The 21,474-nt window shown below is 44.0% G+C and overlaps 1 protein-coding gene and 1 long non-coding RNA gene across 2 annotated transcripts in view; one reads left to right on the forward strand and one right to left on the reverse strand.

The window, feature by feature from the left end:
- LOC114046439 (D-3-phosphoglycerate dehydrogenase) overlaps positions 1 to 19,457 on the reverse strand; it is a 34,347-nt gene extending 14,890 nt beyond the window's left edge. The window contains exons 1-5 of the mRNA XM_027866782.1: positions 19,320 to 19,457; positions 10,295 to 10,446; positions 8,592 to 8,657; positions 7,403 to 7,457; positions 7,203 to 7,301 (exon numbers count right to left, since the gene is read on the reverse strand). Coding sequence (XP_027722583.1) covers positions 7,203 to 7,301; positions 7,403 to 7,457; positions 8,592 to 8,657; positions 10,295 to 10,446; positions 19,320 to 19,457 — 510 coding nt within the window. The remainder of the gene's footprint in view (positions 1 to 7,202; positions 7,302 to 7,402; positions 7,458 to 8,591; positions 8,658 to 10,294; positions 10,447 to 19,319) is intronic.
- On the forward strand, positions 16,029 to 17,810 carry LOC114046440. The gene is made up of 2 exons (XR_003569512.1): positions 16,029 to 16,180; positions 17,777 to 17,810. It is a non-coding gene; the product is annotated as an uncharacterized LOC114046440 (long non-coding RNA).
- Positions 19,458 to 21,474: the final 2,017 nt, after the last annotated feature.

Here is a 21,474-nt window from a genome sequence, read left to right on the forward strand (position 1 = left end):
CAGACTGATTCAATACATAGCCCCTCGTAGAGCAGTATCTAATAGGGAGATATAACACATCCATTGATAATGACAACACAAAATAATACACGATTGTGATCAGTACACAGATGAGGTACAAACTAAATGCTTTCTGAGGTCGTTTGGAAGCCAACACCCAAGACGTTAGCAAAGTAGGCCATCAGAACCTGAAAATCTAGTTATTCCTTCATATAGTTGGACAAAGGCTCTGCCCTAAATGCATCAACTACAGAGAAGGGGCAGACAAAATATCCAAATCAGTGTGGAAAATCTAGGACCAATCAAGTCGGACAGGGAATAGATAAAGGGGAGAGATCCCTGGAAAGCATCACCCACGGCACCCTAGGACAAAGTTCCAGTCTTTGGAGATAAGGGGGAAGAAATCATTTTATTTGTTTAGATTTCAGAGATAGAGAGAGTCTGGCCCCATAAAGATCCCTAGCCAGTGGGTCACACTAGAACTTAGGGAGCCCGCTGACTCTTTGCCAAAAGTGTAGAAAGTCAGTTCAGAAAGCACTCGTTTACCAAGAGTGTCAAGGAAGGAGGGGCCCCGATATTGCAAGCCCTCCTTGTTTGCAGATTAATAAGCTGGCTAAATTAATGACCCAGTTCATTTCAGCTCTGGGGAAGGAGTAGAAGGATACCTATGTGTGTGTCTGGCAGGAAAACAAGGGGGTGGACATTGAGGGCTACGATTCCTGTCCAAGTGCCCTTGAATTCAGAGCCGTATTCTTTGGCCCATTTCATAAAAGGAGTTGAGTAGTGAGAATCCTGATGCCAAGGGTGAGGATTCCACCAAATGAAATTTTAGGCAGTGAATATTGGTGATAAATTGCAAGCTCTATGGACAGAGTAAGTGATATGCACTTTCCAAAAGGAAAATGGAAATTACCTACCCAGCTTCCTTTTTTTCTTACTCTTTTTTTTTTTTAACACCTGGACTTTAAGCAGAGGTTCTGTGTGATCCCCAGAAAAGAGGAATCATGGCCCTCTCTGCAAATAACACCCCATTGGAGGCTGATATTGTAGGCAGCTCAGTCTAGCTAGGTCCTTTACCCTGCTCTGCCCCTGGTTACCTTAAGCAAATCACACCTTCAGTCTCTGCCTGAGGTATTGGATGAGGGCCAGGGCGTCTTCAGTTCTACAATATTCCTTGACGCAGACACTCTTTAGGATTCTACATTCCTATTTAAGTTTGAATCTTTTCTTTAAGTTTTGTTTTTGTTGTTTCATGCTGTATCAATTATAATGTTATTTTAGCCAGAAAAGGATGTGTTTATAAGGTTGGCATTTGCTTATAAGTTTTTTTTTTCCCCTAGCATATGGTCGATATCTGTAAAGATGCTATAGACAGCTGAGTAATATGTATACACCATCCTCCCAGTCCCCCAGGCTTGCAGCCTAGATCTCACCCTTAACTCCTAACTCTTTCTCAACTCCATATCCAATGTGTTACCAAGGCCTGAGGACTTTTACTTTTACAACATTCATATATGCTCCTTTCTCTCCTCTGACGCTGTGACCACTCTGGGGCAAGCTCTCATCACTTCATGTCTCGGCTATTGCAATAGTCTGCTGGTGAGTATCCCCTATAGCAGTCTATCCACTCAGCTGCCAAATTTATCATTAAAAAGCACAGGTGTGACCATGTCACTCCCCTTTCAAACTCCAGTGGCTTCCGTCACATTCAGGGTCAAATTTAACCCCCTCTATTTGGCATTTAAAGCCCTTCACTATCTGTCCCACCCCTATCTTACCCCTGCCCTTTGCCTTCCACCCCCATCCTACTCTGAGCCAGTGCCACTGGCTTCCTTGATATTCTCACAAGACTTATAATTTACTGCTTTTGAGCATTTTCACTGGCTATATCTCGTTTCTGGAATCGTCTCCTGCCTCCTCGCTTCCCTGGTTTCCTTCAAGTTCTCAAGTCACACATTTTCCCAAGAAGTCTTTCCTGGTCCTTCCTAATCTCGTGCCTTCCCTCTGAGATTAACCCCAATTTACCTCTTCTATATCTGGTTTGTACAAAGGGGTTTTCATACTGTCTCCCTCATCAGCTCCCAGACAGCAGAGACTCTTTTCCCCTTTCCTTCTATCTCCAGAGCTTACCACAGTGCCTGGAACACAAGACACTGCATACATATTTATTGACTTGCTGACCAATAGTTGCTGATCAATAAACATTTATTTATTGAACTTAAACTGCTCCTTACTCCATCTGTGTTAACGGTGGTGCTTTTAAACTGTTTGTCCCAGAAAAAGGATCATAAAATGTTAGAGAAAGTCTCACGGTCTAGACCAGAGAGAAGGAAATCTGACAAATGGAACCCAAGCCAGAAGAAATCCCTGCTTTCTCTTGCAAGGAGACAGCTCCAAACAAGAAGGTGGGAAGGATGCTGCCACATTTGTCTCCTATATCCTCTCCCAGACAAAGCACAAGCCTCAGAAATGGAAACTTTTGGTCCAGTTATGGAATGACTTCTGCCAAGTATCTGGTCTTTCCCATTGGACCTCTTGAATCAATGACGCATTTATTAAGCACTTACTGTGTGCAAAGCACTATGATGCGCTCTGAGGATACAAACAGAAAAATCCTCTTGGGAAGCCAAAGAATGGCAGGTGATTCTGTAAGGGGAGTGAATAAGGGAGCAACCTTGTCTAGCAAGAGAGGAGAAAGGCTCAGAAAAGAAGACTCATGGTAGATAATATGCCCTAAGAGACCACCAACATCTAAGCATGATGCTTGGGATAATAAGGGAGGGGATGTGAGGGGAATAAGCCTACTATCAGGCACTGTGCTAAGTGCTTTACAAATATAATCTCATTTGATCCTTACGACAACTCCAGGTGGCAGGTATTATTATCATCATCATCCCTATTTTACAATTGAAGAAACTGAGGCAAACATGTTTAGTAACTTACTGCACTAGTTAGTGTACAAGGTAAGATTTGAACTCAGGTCTTCTTGACTCCAGGCCCAGCACTCTATCCACTATACCACTTAGCTGCCTCAGTATCCCTCACAATTTTTTCTAGGATTTCTTTGGCTTGTAGTCACTTGCACCTTGGTTTAAAAACTGGCTTTCGGCCCCAGACTTTACCATATGCTCCACATCCCTGGCATTCGCCTGGGGCAATTGGCCCTTTCCGGTTAATTAACTGCCCTTTCATTGTCTGCCCCGGCCCCACCCTAGACCTCTACTCCTGGATCCTATCTAGACCCCAGGCTCCCTTGGCCTTGTGGTCCAGATCCCTGGCATTCTGTTCACCCCAGCTTACTGGCCACTCCCATCCAGATCCTCCCCAGACCCCTCCTCAGTCACCTCAGACTACTCAGCCACTCCTAGATCCCTCCTACAGTCCTTCTGTATGTAAGATCCATTTTGTCTCCATTAAGGGGCTCAGATTCTTAAAATCTGGTCAAGGCTCAGATTCAATGTGGCCCATGGCTCAGATTCAATCTAGCCCTATTGTCAATACGAGCGTTACAAATGTTCAGATCCCTTAAGAGTCTGGCCAATATGGCGGATCTTTAATAAACCTTATCTTTGGCGGAAAGAAGGTTTGGGTCAAATTCATTCAGGCAGGATCCGAGTGTCGCTATTTTGGGGTCCCAGCACCCAGTACCCCTAAACCTTAATACCACCAATACACACAGTGTCTGAGAGAGAGAGAGTGGAACACACCTAAAGAAATCTAGGAGGAAAATACATATACTTGGGGCAACTCACAACTCTGGCAGCATACTTAGATGTCTCTTTTAGGGCACATTACCTACCATGAATCTTCTTTTCTGAGCCTCCCTCCTCTCTTGCTAGACAAAGTTGCTGTTCTGCTACTCTCAGGCCATTGAAGCAATGTTAAGCTCTCCTTTAGTAGAGCAGCAGTGTTCCACACTTTCAGTTAAACAATAGCTCTAAATCAAGGGTCTGAAGCTTTCCAGGTTTTCCCTTGACTGGCATTGAAGTAGCGTTAAGTATTTCAGCGTCAGATAGTTCCTTTTAGCCGAACGACTGCGAAGCTCCTCCATTCTGTTTTGAGTTTTAGAAGCTGCTCCCTTTCAAGGCAGAGAAGTCAGTAAAAGGTAACAGAATCAAGCTATTGAGGATTTCCCTTTTCTCAGGTTATAGATGGTGCTGAAGAGTCCATTCAGCACTGCATATAAGCCAGAGGATTCTGCTTCGTCCCATCAGCTTCCAGCAGCTATGATACTGTTTTCCTATCAAACAGTTCCCCAAATAATAATAGCTAACATTTACGTAATATGTGAATTATTACTTATCATTTATTAATATTATTTAAACCTAATTTTATGTGGCTAAAAAAATTGTCTAGCCCAAAAAAGCTTACTGTGGAGGTCAAAAAAGCTTACTGTGGAGGTCAGGTTGACCTTGGAGATACTCCAGCATGGTTGTAAGGAAAGCTTAGACCCCACCCAGTGCCTGTTTTGTGTCTACCCAAAGCTTATGTGATGGGTTTTCCAAAATAGATGGACTTACCTGCTGAGACACATGTCAAGCTGCCCTTATCTTGGAGACTACATGTAGATGAGGCCAATCAGGCAAATGTCCTTATGCCCTTGTCTGAACTTTATATAATGTAACCTCACAAAGACTTACAGAGATTGCTGCTCCTTCTTTTGCTCTGTCTCTATCAAAAGACCTAATAAATTTCTTTCTAAAACTAAAAAAACCAAAACAAAACTGGCTTTCAATTATTCAGGCAAGGATTGGAGGCTGGTCTTTTGGTTTTAGTTCAGCATTTAAAACTCTCTGTAACTGACATTCCCAGCTGGAGTCCCCGGCTATCCTTGGGGCAAGGAGCCACGGCAGGGTGTGTGTTATCTATGACGGGTCTGATAGTCTGTCCAAACACTGTTCTCTCAATGACCCCGTTTGTCTTTTTAAACATGACAAAAGTCCAAGATCATGCGCATACAACAGGGACATCAGATCTCTACTTTGGTTCACCTGCCACCTCTGCTCTCTGAAGCTCAGGAATTCGCCATTTGGGCTCAGCCTTTTTTATTTTTAATGTTTTCTTGACGCTCTCATACACATGTTTTTTAACATTACTGTCACTTCCCAATGATTCCTACCTCACTTATCCTATCTAGTTCTGCTAATAAAGTACAATTAAAGCAAACAAATCAACACATGGACCAGGTCTGCCCATTTTAACACTTCTCTATGGAGAAGCAGTCGTTTTTAGTTTAAAAATAAAAAGATCCCCAGAGTGTTGTCTTTCTAATAAGAAGATAAGATGTCTAGGAACCAGTAAAACACTTAGGAACCAGACAGACATATTAAATAAAACATATTAGAAAGTGTTTTCAAATGGCCAAATATAATGATTATTTTTTTTCCTATGTATCTGTACAAGTAGGTGGGAAGAGGAGAAGGATATATCATAGTCACAGGCAACTGAAGCCTAACTTCACAGAAAACTGGGTATTTTTCATTTAAAGGGATTTTTCCTCTGAAACCTAAATGAGAATGATAGATCTAAAACTAGGAGGGACCTCAGGGGACGTTTAATCAAATTCCATTTTACAGATGAGGAAACTGAGGTTAAGCGACTTTCCCCAGGTCATCCAGGTAGTAAATGTCAGAAGCTGAATTTGAATCTCTGACTCTAGGGGTGGTGCTCCAGCCACAGAAAAAACTAGCAGGGGTCTAGGCCAAGAAGGGGCAGACCTGAAGAATCAACCATCCTCTTAGCTGAGCAAGTGTATGGAAAGATAAGGGAGGTTTTGTTGTAATAATGCAATATTAAAAATATAGTAATAAATGTTGGTCAGTCAGCCTGGAAAAAAAAGATAAGGGAGATTGACAAATAGGGTTTGGAAACTGGAAGGAGGGTCACTGGCGGGCAGAGTAATGGGATTTGGAAAATGGTTTGGAGATGAGTGTTGTTCAGTTGCTTCAGTTGTGTCCGACTCTTCATGACTTCATTTGGGGTTTTCTTGGCAGAGTTACTAGAGTGGTTTTCCATGTCCTCCTCCAGCTCATTTTTACAGATAAGGAAACTGAGGCAAACAGGATGAAGTGATTTGGCCAGGGTCACATAACTAACAAGTGCCTGAGGCTGGATTTGAGCTCAGGAGGATGAGTCTTCCTGACTCTGAGCCCAACACTCTATACTATAAGGCCACCTAGCAGCCCTCCAGAGTAGGAAGTGGGAAATCTTTAAGGGAAGGCATTGCCATTGAGGGGGATGGGGAAAGGTCTCCTGAAGAAGGTAAGATGTGAGCCAAGTGTTGGAGGAAGCCGGGAAGCAGAGGGCATGAAGAAGAACATTTCCAGCATGGGGGACTGCCAGTGATAAAGCATGGAGCTAGGAAATGTAATCTTCTGTGCATGCAACACCAAGTTATTTTTTGGAGTGAGAGAAACGGGAGCCATCTTCATGGGCTGAGGTGTGGTTTGTAGCAGGCCCCAGTGGAGTCATTATAGGGCTTCACTAATGGCTTCCAAGATCGTCTTCACTTGTGGCAGCAGAAAGAAAAGTCAAACACACTTACCCTATGCTACTTTTTGGCACAGACTTCCTCTCAAACTCAGACAGGACTGGACTCCATATAATTACTCAAGTTCTGAATGAGAACTCTGATGCAGAGAGTTTAATATCAGAATTCCCACTGGCATGTTTTACCATCACATACATGTTGTTGGAAATACTAGCAGCGACATTAACATTTCCAGGCAAAATGGCAGCCTCGCACCAGGGATTCTGAGCCACACTGCGACACAGTTACCAAGTTCCTTGAATTAGCCCCTCTCCTTCTTGAATATTCTTAAGTAGTCTATGACAATTAAAAAGTGGAATGCTCCCCTGCTTCTAGATGGTCAAAGGAAGGGTCTTTCTCAATTAACGAAAGTGAGAGTTTGGGAGATCTAAGCCCTCTTTCTTCATCCTTCACAGTACTGATTCTATGTCTGGGTTGAACCATCTCTAAAGATGCCAGAGTCCCCGGGACCAACTTGTAAGAGGCTGCTACCTGCCTCCCTTTTTGTACAGGTGTACCAAGGTGAGCAGCCTTGTCGGGTTATCCCATAGCACCTCAGAAAATACCCCATTGCCCTCTGGGACAGGTCCTTTATAGCCGCTTTGAGGTGACCATGTTTTTCTTAAAGCAATTGCAGGAAAAGCCTCACGAAGGTGAGAGCCCTGCTCCTTACCTTCATCCCAAAGGACTGCATCCTGGTGGCTACTTCTCTCCCAATTCTCCCCAGACCCAGGATCCCCAGAGTTTTCCCATGCAGCTCGGTCCCCATGAACTACAACAGAACAGAAAAAAAGGCATGAGCCTCACGCATCGCCACCAAAAGAAATGCTCTGACGTTCACATGGGAAGCAGTGACCACCTCCAATGACTCACCTTTTTTCGTTCCCATTTTCCATTCTTCATGGAAGCTGCAGCTTGGGGGATCTGCCTGGAAAGAGAGAGCTAGGTGCAGCAGGAAGTCATGACCCCCATCATCCTAGAAAGGACACGTGTACTCTGGACTTGAACAATCACAGCCTTTCTCACCATTGTCTTAACTCATGGAGAGAGCAAAAGCTCAACCCTGGGAACCTATAGAGTAGCTAAGAGCAGGAAGAGAACTCCTGCCCTCGCAGCCTCCCCAGTGCTTCGGGGCATCCTAGATTTACAGTTCAAAAGGCCGAGGGGATTTCTGGGGAATATACTTGGGGATGAGTCTAAAACTGAAACGTCAATCCCTACACGAGAGGCCAGGGGCTTACCAACTACCTATAGATCAAACAAATTTAGAGCTGAAAGGATCCTTAGAGGCCATCTAGTACAGGGGTGGGAACCTGTGGCCTCAAGGCTACATGTGGCCCTCTAGGTCCTCAAGTGAGGCCCTCTGACTGAATCCAAACTTCATAGAACAAATCCCCTAAATAAAAGGATTTGTTCTGCAAAACTTGGATTCGGTCAAAAGGCTGCACTCAAGGACCTAGAAGGCCACATGTGGCATCAAGAGAGCAGGTTCCCTATTCCTGATCTAGTCCAACCCCTTCATTTTACAGATCAATAAACCGAGGCAGCAGGTGGTTAAATGACTTGTCTAAACTTAAACAGTAAGTAAGCTACAGAAGGCAAATTTTGAACCCACATTGAGATCTTAGCAAAATATTTTAATTTAATATTAATTAATATTAATTACTTAATTTAATTAATTTAATATTTAATTTAATATCTCTCATTCTATTCTTATAAAAAATATGGAGACATAGGAGCTGGCTGATAGTACAGGTCAGGGGATTTGAAGCTAGCTGAATAGATAGATCTATAAAGGAATCACTTAAAGGTTCAACAATACCTCCAAAGGAGGCCTCCAGTGGAGCATCTCAGAGTATTTGGTTGGCTATGAGCTGTTTAACAATTTTCTTTCCAATTAATTTAGATAAATGTATAGACAGTATCAAAAGGGCATAATGGACAGTCCAAGGGTCACTGCTATAGAATGCCTAAGTTTCCGTAGGCAGATTTATTCAATGCTAATGAACTATTGGCATTGGGTTAATGGATGAATGAGACTACAGAGGAACCATAAACTTACCTGGCCAGGCTCATGATCATTCCACAGGTGAGCTCAGCAGCACTGAGGCTGTTTCCATTAGGGGTGCTGAAAGTCAAGGCAAAGAAAAACTCATCAATGGAACTACTGAGCTGTACCAGATGTTCCCACTTAAAGCAGAATGTTCATAATTTCAGTCAAATTTCAACGTCTCGTTCTGGGTTCTCTTTTCTGTGCTATTTCTCATCAGTTTTCATAGCATTCTCTTTGTCAGATCCTTTAGTCTCAGGACTTTCTTCTTTATGCACACATCCTACCTCAGACAATAATGGTCTCTGTTTTATCATAAGGAGAAATGAAGTCCTAAGGAAAAATTTTGTTTCAAAAAGTTTTTGAAGGGTAAGAGTTGTTTTGAGATAGGGTTTGGAGAAAAACTAGAGGGAAAAGGAAAAACAAAATTTCTTTTAGGCCTTTCTCATATCTATAAGTAGAAGTTACAAGGAAATTAAAATGTCACACCCAAGTTACCCAAGAAAATGGTGGCAGAGCCCAAACTATTGTATAATCCTTCTGACTCCCAACTCACTGTCTTACTGACAAGACTCTATTAACTTCCTGACTCAGAAAATGTGGAGGAACATATACAATTTGTAGAGTTGGGTCATTTTCCTTCTAGGAACAGGATAGATACTGCCTATGCCAGGGTCCCATTATGTCTGACTGTCCCAGGACAGATATGTCAGCACGTGGAGAGAAGGTCTTAGAAGACACTATTAAGGATGTAGCAGTCCTTGGATTATTTATGACTTATATTTAACCCTGGCAAACCCCTGGCATTCTTTGTGCCCAAGACCTTTGAGAGCTCAAATCATGGTATAGTATATAAGACTTCCCCGAGGATAAGGAAACTCATATACAAACACACAAATAAAGACAAACAAGGAAAGTAAATAAGGAACATCAAATCCCATAGAGCCATATTTTCTCCCCTTCTTCAAGGGCAATGAGCTCTGCAAAAGCAATATAATGAACCAGCCTTCAAACTGAACTCTTCAAATACATTGATGGTAGATATCTCCAGCATGGGCAAAGAGGACTATTGGCAGGAGTCTCTGCCTTCCTGATTGCAGTAACTGGGTAATAGTGAATATTCTTATGGATCTTTATTGACATCTGACATGGAATTGTCCAAGTAAACCCCGCACCGTGAATGAAGGCTGGAAGGGTCATCTCAAGGCAAATAGCAGCCCAATAAGCATAGAGGAAAGCCTAGGAACGTGCTTTGATGGTGAGTGGAACGATCAGATGAGATCAGATGAGATCACATAGCTAACATGCTTTACAAACCTTAAAGTCCTATATAAATGCTAATCATTACTACATTTCACGTATGCCATCTTTCTTCTTGGTCTAAACGTTAGCCCATCTGGAAATGGAAAGCTAGAGTAGATGGCTCTCTGACATCTGTGCCACCTCTGTGATTCAGCAGGAGCTGAAATAGCTACCCTGAGACTAATCATAACAATTAGTATTTTCCCTTGTTTGCCAGTCCACACCTTCACCATCAAACCCTTTTTTGACTATCGTTTATTCAAATTTATACAGCATTTGGATGGGGTTACAAAATTATTTTCTTATAACTTACTTTGCAAAGGAGGCAATATAACTATTACTGTTCCCATTTAAGAGATGAGAAAACTGAGGCAGGAGGACTGATTGGCACCCGCCTCACGCCCCATACTCACTTCATGACGAGTATGCCTTTTCTCGTTGCTGCCTCCAAATCCACATTGTCCACACCAGTGCCGGCCCTGCCCACCACCTGGAGCTTCTCAGCAGCATTGATGACATCTGCGGTCACTTTGGTCCCTGAGCGGACGATCAGCCCCTCACAGTCCTGAAGCACAGTGAGTTAACACAACACATTAAAGTTTACAAATCACTTTACACCTAACATGATCTCCTTTGATCCTTACCATAACCCTGGGAGATAGGTGCTATTATTATACCCATTTCACAGACGAAGAAACACTCTGAGAATAGTAAGTGACTTGTCCAGGGTCACAAAGCTAGCAAGTTTCTATGGCAGGATTTGAAATCAGGTCTTTCTGACCACAAGATACTAATCTCTACGTGCTCTTCTTAGCTCTAAGAAGTCTTCATAGAGGAAGCATTTGTGGTGAAGTGATATTTGAGCTGAACCCTAGAAGAAAGCTAGGTTGCTAGGTGGATAAAGCACTGGGCCTGGATTCAGGGATACCTGAGTTCAAATCCAAATTCAGACACTGACTAGCTGTGTAACCCTGAACAAGTCACTTGACCACTGCCTGCCTCAGTTTCTTCCTCTGTAAAATGGGGAATAATAATAGTGCCTACCTTCCAGGGTTGTTGTGAGATTCAAATGAGATCATATTTGTAAAGTGCTTTGCAAACCTTAAAGCGCTACATAAAGGCTATTTTAACCAACAGAAATACGGAAACCACTCCAAATTGGGAGAACGTTCTATTTTTAGACAGAACCAGTCAATCAATCATTTATTAAATGCCTACTATGAACCAGACAGAAGGGAACGTGGGGCAGAAGGGAACCCTCAATTCCTAAGAGCCATAACCAATGGAGTGAGTAGTGGGGTTAACCACGTAGCCTGAGGAAAACCTCCAGAGGCCCCATTTTAGGTTTCTGGTGCAATCTTGAATTATTTAATGCTTATCTTCCCAGAACAAGAATATTCTTGCCTAGGCACATGGTGAGAGGTCCCATAACAAGCAGGGTGGGAAGCAAGTCTGCTTCTGTCTCTTGTTTTACCAAGGGTGGAGGGAGCCCATGTGAGGTACTACAAAATGAAAAAGGCCAGAATTCGGGGGATTTGGAGTCTAGTACAAGTCTGCCATTGACACGTGACCTCGGGTAATCTCATGTAGCCTCCCTGGGTATTAAGTTTCTCATCTGTGAAATGGGGGAGCTGGACAAGTTCTCCCACCCCAGATATCACCTTCAATCTTTCTTTCCTTTTTTTTTCTTGTTCAAGTATCTAGGCCACGAAGGCAGTGAAAACAGGTTATTTTTGAATGTTGAGTGCTTTGATTATGGTTTTGCAATGCTACTTTCTCAAGTCTGACAAGCCAGGGCAAGCAGCCTAGGAAAAAGCCAAGGTGGGGTGCTAGTTAGACTGGAATATTTATGCAAAAAGAAATAAAAAAATAAAACCCAACCAACGACAACCCCCAAACCCAGAAAGCTAGAGCTGTCCCTCTTCCTGATGATGCCTGGGCAGTAAAAATTAAGACTTCAGTTAGACCACTGGGCTCTTAGGTTGGTCACAAAGAAGGTCTTTCTGGTGGTGAGCTCATAATACCATTAAACCTTACTGGGCATCTGATAGATAAAAACTGATAAAGAATTAAAAAGGGGATTCAGAGATCCAGGTACTTCTCCATGTAGGAAACGCTGAAAAGGAAGTGGAAAAGTAGGATAAAATTTACCTGCATCAAACTTTTGCCTTGGGAGAACTGGATATAAGCAAAATTTGGTAAACTACAGCCCAAGGGTTAGCTAGGAATGGTGGGGTTTTTTTTCTCTCTCACATTTCAAAATACAGTTATGTGCTGGATTCAACCTGGTTGCTGTGGGTTGCTAACCTTTTATCTAAAGAACTGGAAACCTTGGAGAATTTCCAGCCCTTTCTCTTCTTCCGAGCCCCATTTCATTTTATACGCCTATTCCTTCTATACGCCTATTCCTTCTAAGACATCACCAGCATCTAAGAGGGTAATATTCCCAGTCATCACTAATGTGTGGGGGGTCTTTAGGCTGGTGGCCCATTTCTGCAACAGGTAAACTGGTCTTCTGTAGCAGTTCAACAGCAGAGGTACGAATGAAAAGGTCAAAACTGATGATCCCACTCTCAGAAAGCAGGGAGAGCCGGGGGAATTGTTGAATGATTTGCAATAAGCCCGTGATGTTTGTATTTCTGCATGGCTGAGTGACTTCTCTTATACTCAAAGTGCAAGCTTGTTTCACTCCTAGAAGAAAACAGATCATGGTCCTGGAGCAGAGGCACGATATGGTGATTCTGGGGAGCTTTAGTTATCTAGACATCTGCTAAAAGTAGAGCAACTAATGCTTTCTTGACTTGTCTTAATGATCATTTCATTCTCCAAAAGGTGGAGGAAACAAAGAAGGGAAATTCTAGATGCAATTCCTGCCAATGAGAAGAAACTGTATGGTGGGGTGGAACCGATGAGAATTTGGGGGGGAAGTAATGAGTCCATCTTAAGGCTCGTGATGGGGGGGGGGAAGAAAAGGAGGGAGATAGAGCCTATATTAGATTGCATGCCATCTTGGGGAGGGAGAGAAAATTTAAAACTCAAAAGCTTATGGAAATGAATGTTGAAAACTAAAAATAAATTAATATTAAAAAAAGAAAGGGAAGGAGATAGAGAGATGCAGAGTGGAGGAGAAAGGGAGAGGAAGAAAAAAGGACAGAGAGAAAGAGAGAGAGAGACGGGGAGGAGAGACAGACAGAGAGTGAAACAGAGAGACAGAGAAAAAAAGGGAGGAGGAGAGATGGAACAGAGAAGAGAGGAAGAAAGGAAGACAGAGAGAGGGAGAGACAGAGACAGAGAGAGATGGAAAGAGAGGGAGAGAGAAAAGGATGGAGAGAGAGGGAGGGAGAGACAGGAAGAGAGAGGGAGAGGGAGAGAGAGAGAGCCGAGCTTCAGTCTAATGTATACCCTAAATTGGGAGAGAGAGATTTCAAAGGTTTCAAAAGATAAGTAGGATCTCACAGAGTAAAATTCTACAGGTGAAGAAAAGCAGAAAGGGATAGGAAGTTCTCAAAAACAAGTCTCTGAGGCCTGAGTGGAATAATTTTCAGGATGAGGAAGAAGGGCAGTTATCTAAAAAGACCAATGTGGATGCACAGGGAACTCACCCCATCTTAGATTTTAAGAAGTTATGTCCAGAATTTAGGATCCAGAGCAAGTCACAAAAGCACAGCGTGATCCAGGAAAGACAGCAATCAGTGCGGTAAACTTAAGTTTAAGTTAAGAGTTAAGGCTGCCGGTAAAGGCCAAAAACAATATAAACGGTTTTGTTTTTTAAATTTTAATTTATATTTGGGAACAGAGGGGACCAGAAGGGCTAGGATTGCTGCTTCAAGCAGATGAGATGATAACTTGTGACAGAATTTCTCAATTTGTATTTTGTTCATTTTCTCTGCCAAGAAGAATGAGCACTGGACTGGAAAGGTCAGAACAAAGATGGCTAAAAAAGAACTGATAGGCACAACAGGTACAGAAATAAGGAAAGGGCCCCATCATGGCTGTGCTTAAAGAGTCCATGTGACCTGGCCCGTTCTTGACTCGGGGAGGGTCTGTGGACGTCCCAGCGGAGCCCCCTTAGCCATGGCTGAAAGGTTATGGGAGATGGGGGAGGCCCCGAAGGACTGAGAGGGGAAATGCCATCCCTATTTTCAAAAAGAAGAAGAAAAACTATAGGTCAATGAGCTTGGCACTGATTCCCAAGAAAATTTTATTGAAAAAAACAAAGGGATGGTTGGTTAACATCTAGAGCAAGAAGCAGCGGTTACAAAGAGCCAACAAGGCTTCATGCCCTACCAACCTAATTTCCTTTTCTGGAGGAAAGCAGAGGTGTGCGGCTCCTGGAATCCAGAAGTTCTGAGTTCAGATCCACCTCAGCCTATTACTAGCTGTGTGACCCTGGGCAAGTCAATTAACCTCAGTTTCTACATGGGTAAAATGCAAAAAATAATAAATACCCACCTCCTAGAGGGTTGTGAGGATCAGTCAAGATAACATCCCTGTGCCTGCCACATAGCAGGCATCTGATAAATGCTCATTTCCTTGCTTTCTTTTTGACAGGGCTACTAAACTGGTATAACAAGGGAATGCTGTGCATGGAGCTTAGCTGCTTTTTTTGAGCCAAGTATTTAATAAACTTTGATATATATATATATATATACACATATGTATGCACACACATAAAACACATATAACACATACATAAATAAAAATAAAATATATATATACAAATACACACGTGTTTATATATACACAGGGTCACACACACATACATGTGTGCATGAATCTTTACACATACATACATGTACACACCTGTGTGTATACACACCGAGATGTGGGCTGGACACATAGCACAATTAGATAGATTTAGAACTAGCTGAATGGCCAGACTTAAAAAGCAGTCGATAAGATTTGATGACAGCTTGCAAGGTCTCTGGTGTAGAACCCTAGGGAGCTGTACTATTTAACACTTTCCTCAGTGACTTGGATAAAGACTTAGGATGGCAACTTTGCCAGATTTGCCAATGACGCCAAGCTGGGTGGGAATGCTGCCATACTGAATGACAGAGGCAGGGTTTCCCCTCCCTCCCCCAACATACACACTGACAAGCTATGTATATATGTATATGTGTATAGCACGCACGCACATATATATGTATATATGCATGTGTGTATATGTGTGCTGTGGCCCAATGCTCTAGCATATATATGTGTGCATGTGTGTATGTGTGCATGTCTCTATCTATCTATAAATATACATATATACATACACACATTATATATGCATGCGTGTATATGTGTGCTGTGGTCTAATGCTCTAGCATATATATATATATATATATCTACACATACATACACATTTGTGTGTGTATATACGTGTGCATGTCTCTATCTATAAATACACACATATATATACACATATTGTATATATGCATGTGTGTATATGTGCGCTGTGGTTCAATGCTCTAGCATTATATATATTATATATATAATATATATATTTGTGTGTGTGTGTACATGTGCATGTAGCTATCTATAAATACACATATACACACATATATGTATATATGCCTGTGTGTTTATGTGTGCTGGGGTCCAATGCTCTAGCATATATGTGTATAAATAATATGTGTGTGTGTATATGTATGTGTGTATCTATATCTACATATCTATAAACACACACATATATACCGAGGAGCTGGAGCATTGGACCACGGCAAATATGATTAGGTTTATGAGGGATAAATACTGTATTACATTTGGGATTGTTAAAAAAATCAGCTTCACAAGCACAATATGGAAAGAGTGCTGAATTTGAACTCAGGGTTAGGTAGGTTCAAATCTTGAGTCAGCTACTTATTTGTAACATAGCCTTGGACAAATTGCTTCATTTCTCTGGATTACTGGTCGTCATCTCTTAAGTGAGGAGGGAGGAGTTTCAAGGTCCCTCCTGGCCCTGCCTTTACAATCCGATGGTTGTCAACATGGTGATGTGACAACCAAGAAAGCTACTGCAATCTGAGGCTACCTTGGGATAAGCACAGGGTCCAGATTAGGGAGGTATCTGATAGCACCTCTGTACTCTGCCCTCACCAGCCCACACTGGGAGCACAGAGTTCAGTTCTAGGCGATGCATTCAGAAAGGACACTGATAAAGCTGGACAGTAACTGGAGGAGGGTGGCTAACTGGGATGGTGAAAGGATCTCAGTTTCGTGCTATAGGAATACTGGTTCAGCCCAGAGCGAGGGAAAAAGACTGAGGAGAGGGCCATGAAAGAAGTCTTCCAGCATTTAAAAGGCTATCATATGTAAGTATTATAGACTTGATATATCTAGTTCCAGAGGGGCAAGAAGTGGAATTTACAGAGAATCAAATTTAAGCTTGATGTTGGTGAAAAAATTTCCTAGAGCTATTTAAAAACAGAATGGGGTACGTCAGGAGGTAGTAGGTTCCCCACTCCCTGGAGATATTCAGTCAATGGCTGGCCACCTGTCAGAGATATTACAGAGGGAATTTGTTTTCAGGTGTAGGCTGGTCATGGAGGACCCTACCAACTCTGAACTTCTGCGATAATGAGGAGGAAGGTGGCCATTAGTTCTGGGAGAGAAGGGTGGTGTGGCAAAGGTTAATAAGTTAATGGTTGCAAAGTACTCCGTGGTGCTGGGGAAGGCAAACCTCCTTTGAACTGGTAGGAATAGAGCTGGGAGCAAAGTTCGCGCTCCTCACATCATCTTAACAGGCCCCACAAGCTCAGGGGGTCCCCACGGCAGACTAACTGGGGCAGTGACAGAATCTTTTAATCTACTTATATTTGAATATAATGGGGAAATTGGGTATTTAACAGAAAAAGGAGGCTCTACCCGGACCCTGGCTTTTGCAGTGCCGTCTGACCCAATCCTATCTGTCCAATCTTATCTCTCCTGACTCCCCCAGTTCACTCCTTCCACACTCCAGGTGGACTGACCTCAGTGTTCCCCAGCACACACTGTCCTGCAAGTAATGTGATCAGCACGATTCTTGCCTCCTAGGCCTTTTTTTCATGCTAATAATAGCTCGAACTTATATAGCCCTTTACATATATTACCTCATTTAAGGGGCTGCTATTATCCTAATTTTACTGATAAGGAAACTGAGGCAGACCAGAGGTTAAGCGACTTGTCCAGGGTCACTCGACTAGGAAGTGTTTGAGGCTGGGTTTGAACTCGGGACTTGTTGACTTAATGCTCAATGTTGCTTCCCTAAAATGCTCCCCCTGCTTCTCTCTGCTGATTCAGATTTGAGTCAATTGACATACAAATACATGCTCCTGGCTTCCAGGATTGGAGGGAAACCTAAGATCAGTCTTACTCAGCCTCCTCATTTTACTTGTCAAAACCTCTGACTATTCCATTCCACAGAAAACTCTCCCTTTCTATTTCAACTGAGTAACTGCACTTACCGAATTTGGCATTTAAGCAAATGATGTTTTGTGCAGAGATCAAGAACCAAGTGTATTACACTTCTAATCCCATAGTTCTAACACAGTGTTGGGCACATTCTAGGACACACTTTCCATAGGCCGATTTATAGTCCATGATCCAAATCCCAAACTGGCATTCCAGGGGGCCCAGATGTATAGCCTCGTCTGAGCTGTATCCCTGGGGCATAAGTAATTTAACTGCCCGGTGTGATCTGAGGGACCTGGAGACTTGAGGAGCCCAGAGATTTTGAGGAAAGGCTTGAAGGGGGTGAGGGAGAAAGTTCAGGGCTTGTCAAACTGGCTGGCTGGTAGGGGGAGGGAAGCCAGGCACAGCAAAAGGCTGATGTTGGGGACCAGCCAAAAAATGGTGGGGAGGGGGTGACACAGGACATTTAGATCCAAGTCACCAAAAATAAATCTAATCATTTTCTCATTTCTCTCTAGGGAGAAAATGACCAGCAATTAGACTTTTAAGAAAGCTGAGTGTGGCATTATCTATTTATGTTTCGAAGTTATGCCTGTAAGAGGCGGTGGTTGTTATTTGTCCCCTTTCTTGAAGAGAACCATGACATCAGGAAGGGGATGCCGTGACTTGCAAGTGAATTGGCTCTAAGGGACGGAGGGCTGTGCAAGGTCACCAGCCTCACTCTTTCCTCCACCATCCCCTGCAAAAACCTAACGGGAGATAACTTCTTAGGTAAGAGAAGATTATCACTGCAAGCAGAGCTTTAGACAGTCAATTTCATTCTGTCATCCAGACTCTACTCCTACACGGGATAGAATGCTGGAAGGATATCCTGGATTCAAATCTCAAAGGCTCAGTCTTGCAAACTGTGTGCCTCTGGGCTGTCACTTTAACCTGTCTGTATCTCAGTTTCCTCATCTGTAAAATGAGGGGAGTGAACTCAAAGGTCCCTTCCAGCTCTAAATCTACGATCCCCGACCACGGGAATGTGCTCAGGCCTCCAATGGGGGAGGAGAGAGGACCCAGCGTGCCAGTTCCCATCCCCCCTGCCCAGCCCGGGGCGCGGGGCCGCGAAAGCGCGCCTCCTTCTTGCATCAGACGGAGGTGGCCCGGGGCTGTCCTGGCTCCGCAGAGCCGCCCACCCTGCAGCTCCTGCAGCAGCCCCGGCCTGGGCTCGGCCAGCACTCCCAGGGAGCTGAGTGCACCAGCCTAAAGTAGGGCTGGTGGTACCCCCGTGGCCTAGGAGGTGTCCAGCTGGTTTGAGAAGCTAGCACTCCCTGTCTACAGTCCTGAGCCACGCACCCCTCCCCCGCCGAAGAAACGCGCTGTCCCGTGCCAAGCACCGCCCCTCCAGCCTATTCATGTACCTCCAAGCTTATGAAATGCATCCCCCGCACACCCCCGCCCCAGGTCAATAAAGTGCACTCTGCCCCATGCCAAGTACCACCTTCCTCAGCACCATGCAATGCACCCCCACTCCGTCCCATGCAATGCCCCTCCCCCCAGTTCCACGCGATGCACCCCAGTCCTCCACAATGCACCCCCAGTCCCACGTGATGCACTCCTAGGCTGACACGATGCACCCCCTCCCCTAGTGTCCCATGAAATGCACCCCCTCAGTCCCATATGCTGCACCCCTTGGCCCACGCTATGTACCTCACCTCAGTCCCTAGCCAATGTCCAAAGACCCCTCCCACTACCCTCCTTCCTCCTGTCCCCACGGGGTCTTTGGTGATCAGAATTAGAGCAAAGACAGTTGGCACAGGGGCTCGAGATGGGGCACTACTCTCATTTCTGTGCCCGCTGAAAACCCGCCCAAACAGTAACGCCTCTGGTTAAAAAGAGTTCAGCAGAAAGTTTGTACCTCCAGCCCCCCCGTTGCTACAAAGCCCTCAAGGCTCACGAGACACAGACCGGTTCACAGAGTCCGTTCAGGGCCAGGGCAGCCCCCAGCCCTGGAGCCCGAGCTAGCCCGGGGGATGCGAGGATGCGGGCTGGCCCGGTCCCGCGCTGCCACGTTACCTGCAGCTCGGCTATCAGCTCCTCTTTGCTCAGATTCTGCTTCTCCACCACCTGCAGCCCTCCGTCCTCCAGGATCTTGCGGCAGCAAGGATCCAGGCTGTCACTGATTAAGACCTTCCGGAGATTAGCAAAGGCCATGGTCAGAATCCGCCTCCAGACCAGCGCTCGAGTTCTGCAGGAATCACCAGGAGACAAAACTTGTGCTCTCCTAACTGAGCCAGATTCTCTTTGGGTTTGTTTTTCTCCTTGCATTGATTGGGCAGAAACGTTCAAAATCTCCATAATCCCTCCTTCTTCGCCCCCCCCCCCCCCCCCGGCAACCAACCTTCCTCACCGTCTCCCCGCCCATTTTGCTCTTCCTGTGATGAATTAATTTCTTTGAAGCACTTTCCCACACTTGGTGCCTACATAAAAACACAAATTATGTTCATTTGACTGGCGTCTGAAATGAAATACGAAAAGCCCAATTCATAATAGCAGAAAATGGGTCTTATCTCCTATTTCTTCCCTCCTAAGAAGGAAGCTTTCATTCATTTATTTAGTCATTCATTCAATATATATTCACCTCTCACGGTGTGCCCAGCACTGTATAAGACACAAAGAGTTAGACAAAGATGTCTAAGACCGGATTCCTGCCCTAAACGACCTCAGGATCTAAAAGGAGATTGGGTATCAAACGTGTGAACAGTACAGGAGGCAGTGTCACAAGGATGAGTCACAGGACTTGGAGGCTGGCGGGCACCTTGCAGCTTCCTCAATTTCCACGAGGAAACTAAAAACCAGAGAGGTTTGCCCCAAATCAGGATCTGAACCCTCTGCTTCCTGCTTAAGGGCCAAAGGACTGATGCAGACAATAGTTTTCCAGATTTAGAGCTGAAGCATGGATGCTGCCTCCTGGGATCGGGTGGGACTGCTAGATTGTCAAGTTGAACATTTACATCTTGGAAATAGGCAAACAGTACAAATCAGGGCTTGGTTTAGCGTTTTGTTTGTTGTCCAGACTTAAGAAAGTGATGGAGAAAATGCTAACCGTTCAGATTAAACGTAAGAGTGTACGTGCATACATTTTCAGAAAGCCACCTGTTAAATGTTTACCACCACATCCCTGCCTTCTCTTAGCTTCACTGCGCCCACTTCACAAAAACCCCATTGCTTTAGAAAGAAAATTTTACTTTTAAGAAGTCCACTTAAACTCTTGTAATGTGAGTGAAAAACAAACAATGAAAAACAAATATTTGGGGGCCTGGAAGAGCTGCTGGTGGGGATAGGATGTGCACAATTCTTTCAATTTTCATTTACTGGTTTAGGACCAGCCAAATCGACCAGCATTTATTAAGTCAGACAGTCAGTCAATAAACATTTACTCATCATCTACTTTATACCAGGTGTTGTGTTAGAAGCTGGAGATACAAAGGCAGAAATGAAAAAATTCCTACTTTCAAAGAATTTATTTTCTATAGGAGGGATAAGATGTACACATTTGTTGTTGTTTTGTCCATTAGTTGTGTCCGATTTTTCATGACGCCTTTTGGGGTTTTCTTGGCAGAAATACTGGAGTGGTTTGCCATTTCCTTTTCCAGCTCATTTGACAGATGAGGAAACTGAGGCAAACAGGGTGAAGTGACTTGCCCAGGGTCACAAAGATAGTGTGTTAGGCACTAGCAGCTGGAGAGCCCAGAACTGCCTCAAGAAGGAGGTGGTGGATGTAGGTTCAGAACTTTGGAGAAAAAAATGGTTTCTGAGGGGAAGAAGGGAGAAGGGGGCACATTCTAGGCATTAGAGTGGACTGTGTAAAAGCCCAGAAATAGGAGATGGGAACACAAGAAGGCCTGTTTGGCTTGACCAAAGAGTGTGTAGAGGGGAATATTGTATAATAAGGCTAGAAAGGTGTGTTGGAGCCAGGATGTGGCTCTTGGATCCCAAAGAGGATCTTAATTTACAATCACAGGGGTTCATTGAGTAGGGAAATGACATGGTATCTAGGGGACCCAGTGGATTGAGTGTTGGACCTGGAGATAGGAAGAACTGTGTTCAAATCCTACCTTAGATACCTGACTGTGCGGGCAAGTTACAACCTCTCTGTGCCTCTATTTCCTCATCTGGAAAGTAGTGTCCATCTCCCAAGGTGGTTGTGAGGATAAAATGAGATAATACA

The sequence above is a fragment of the Vombatus ursinus genome, unplaced genomic scaffold (assembly GCF_900497805.2).
Source record: "Vombatus ursinus unplaced genomic scaffold, bare-nosed wombat genome assembly UNPS02014782.1, whole genome shotgun sequence".
Taxonomy (NCBI): domain Eukaryota; kingdom Metazoa; phylum Chordata; class Mammalia; order Diprotodontia; family Vombatidae; genus Vombatus; species Vombatus ursinus.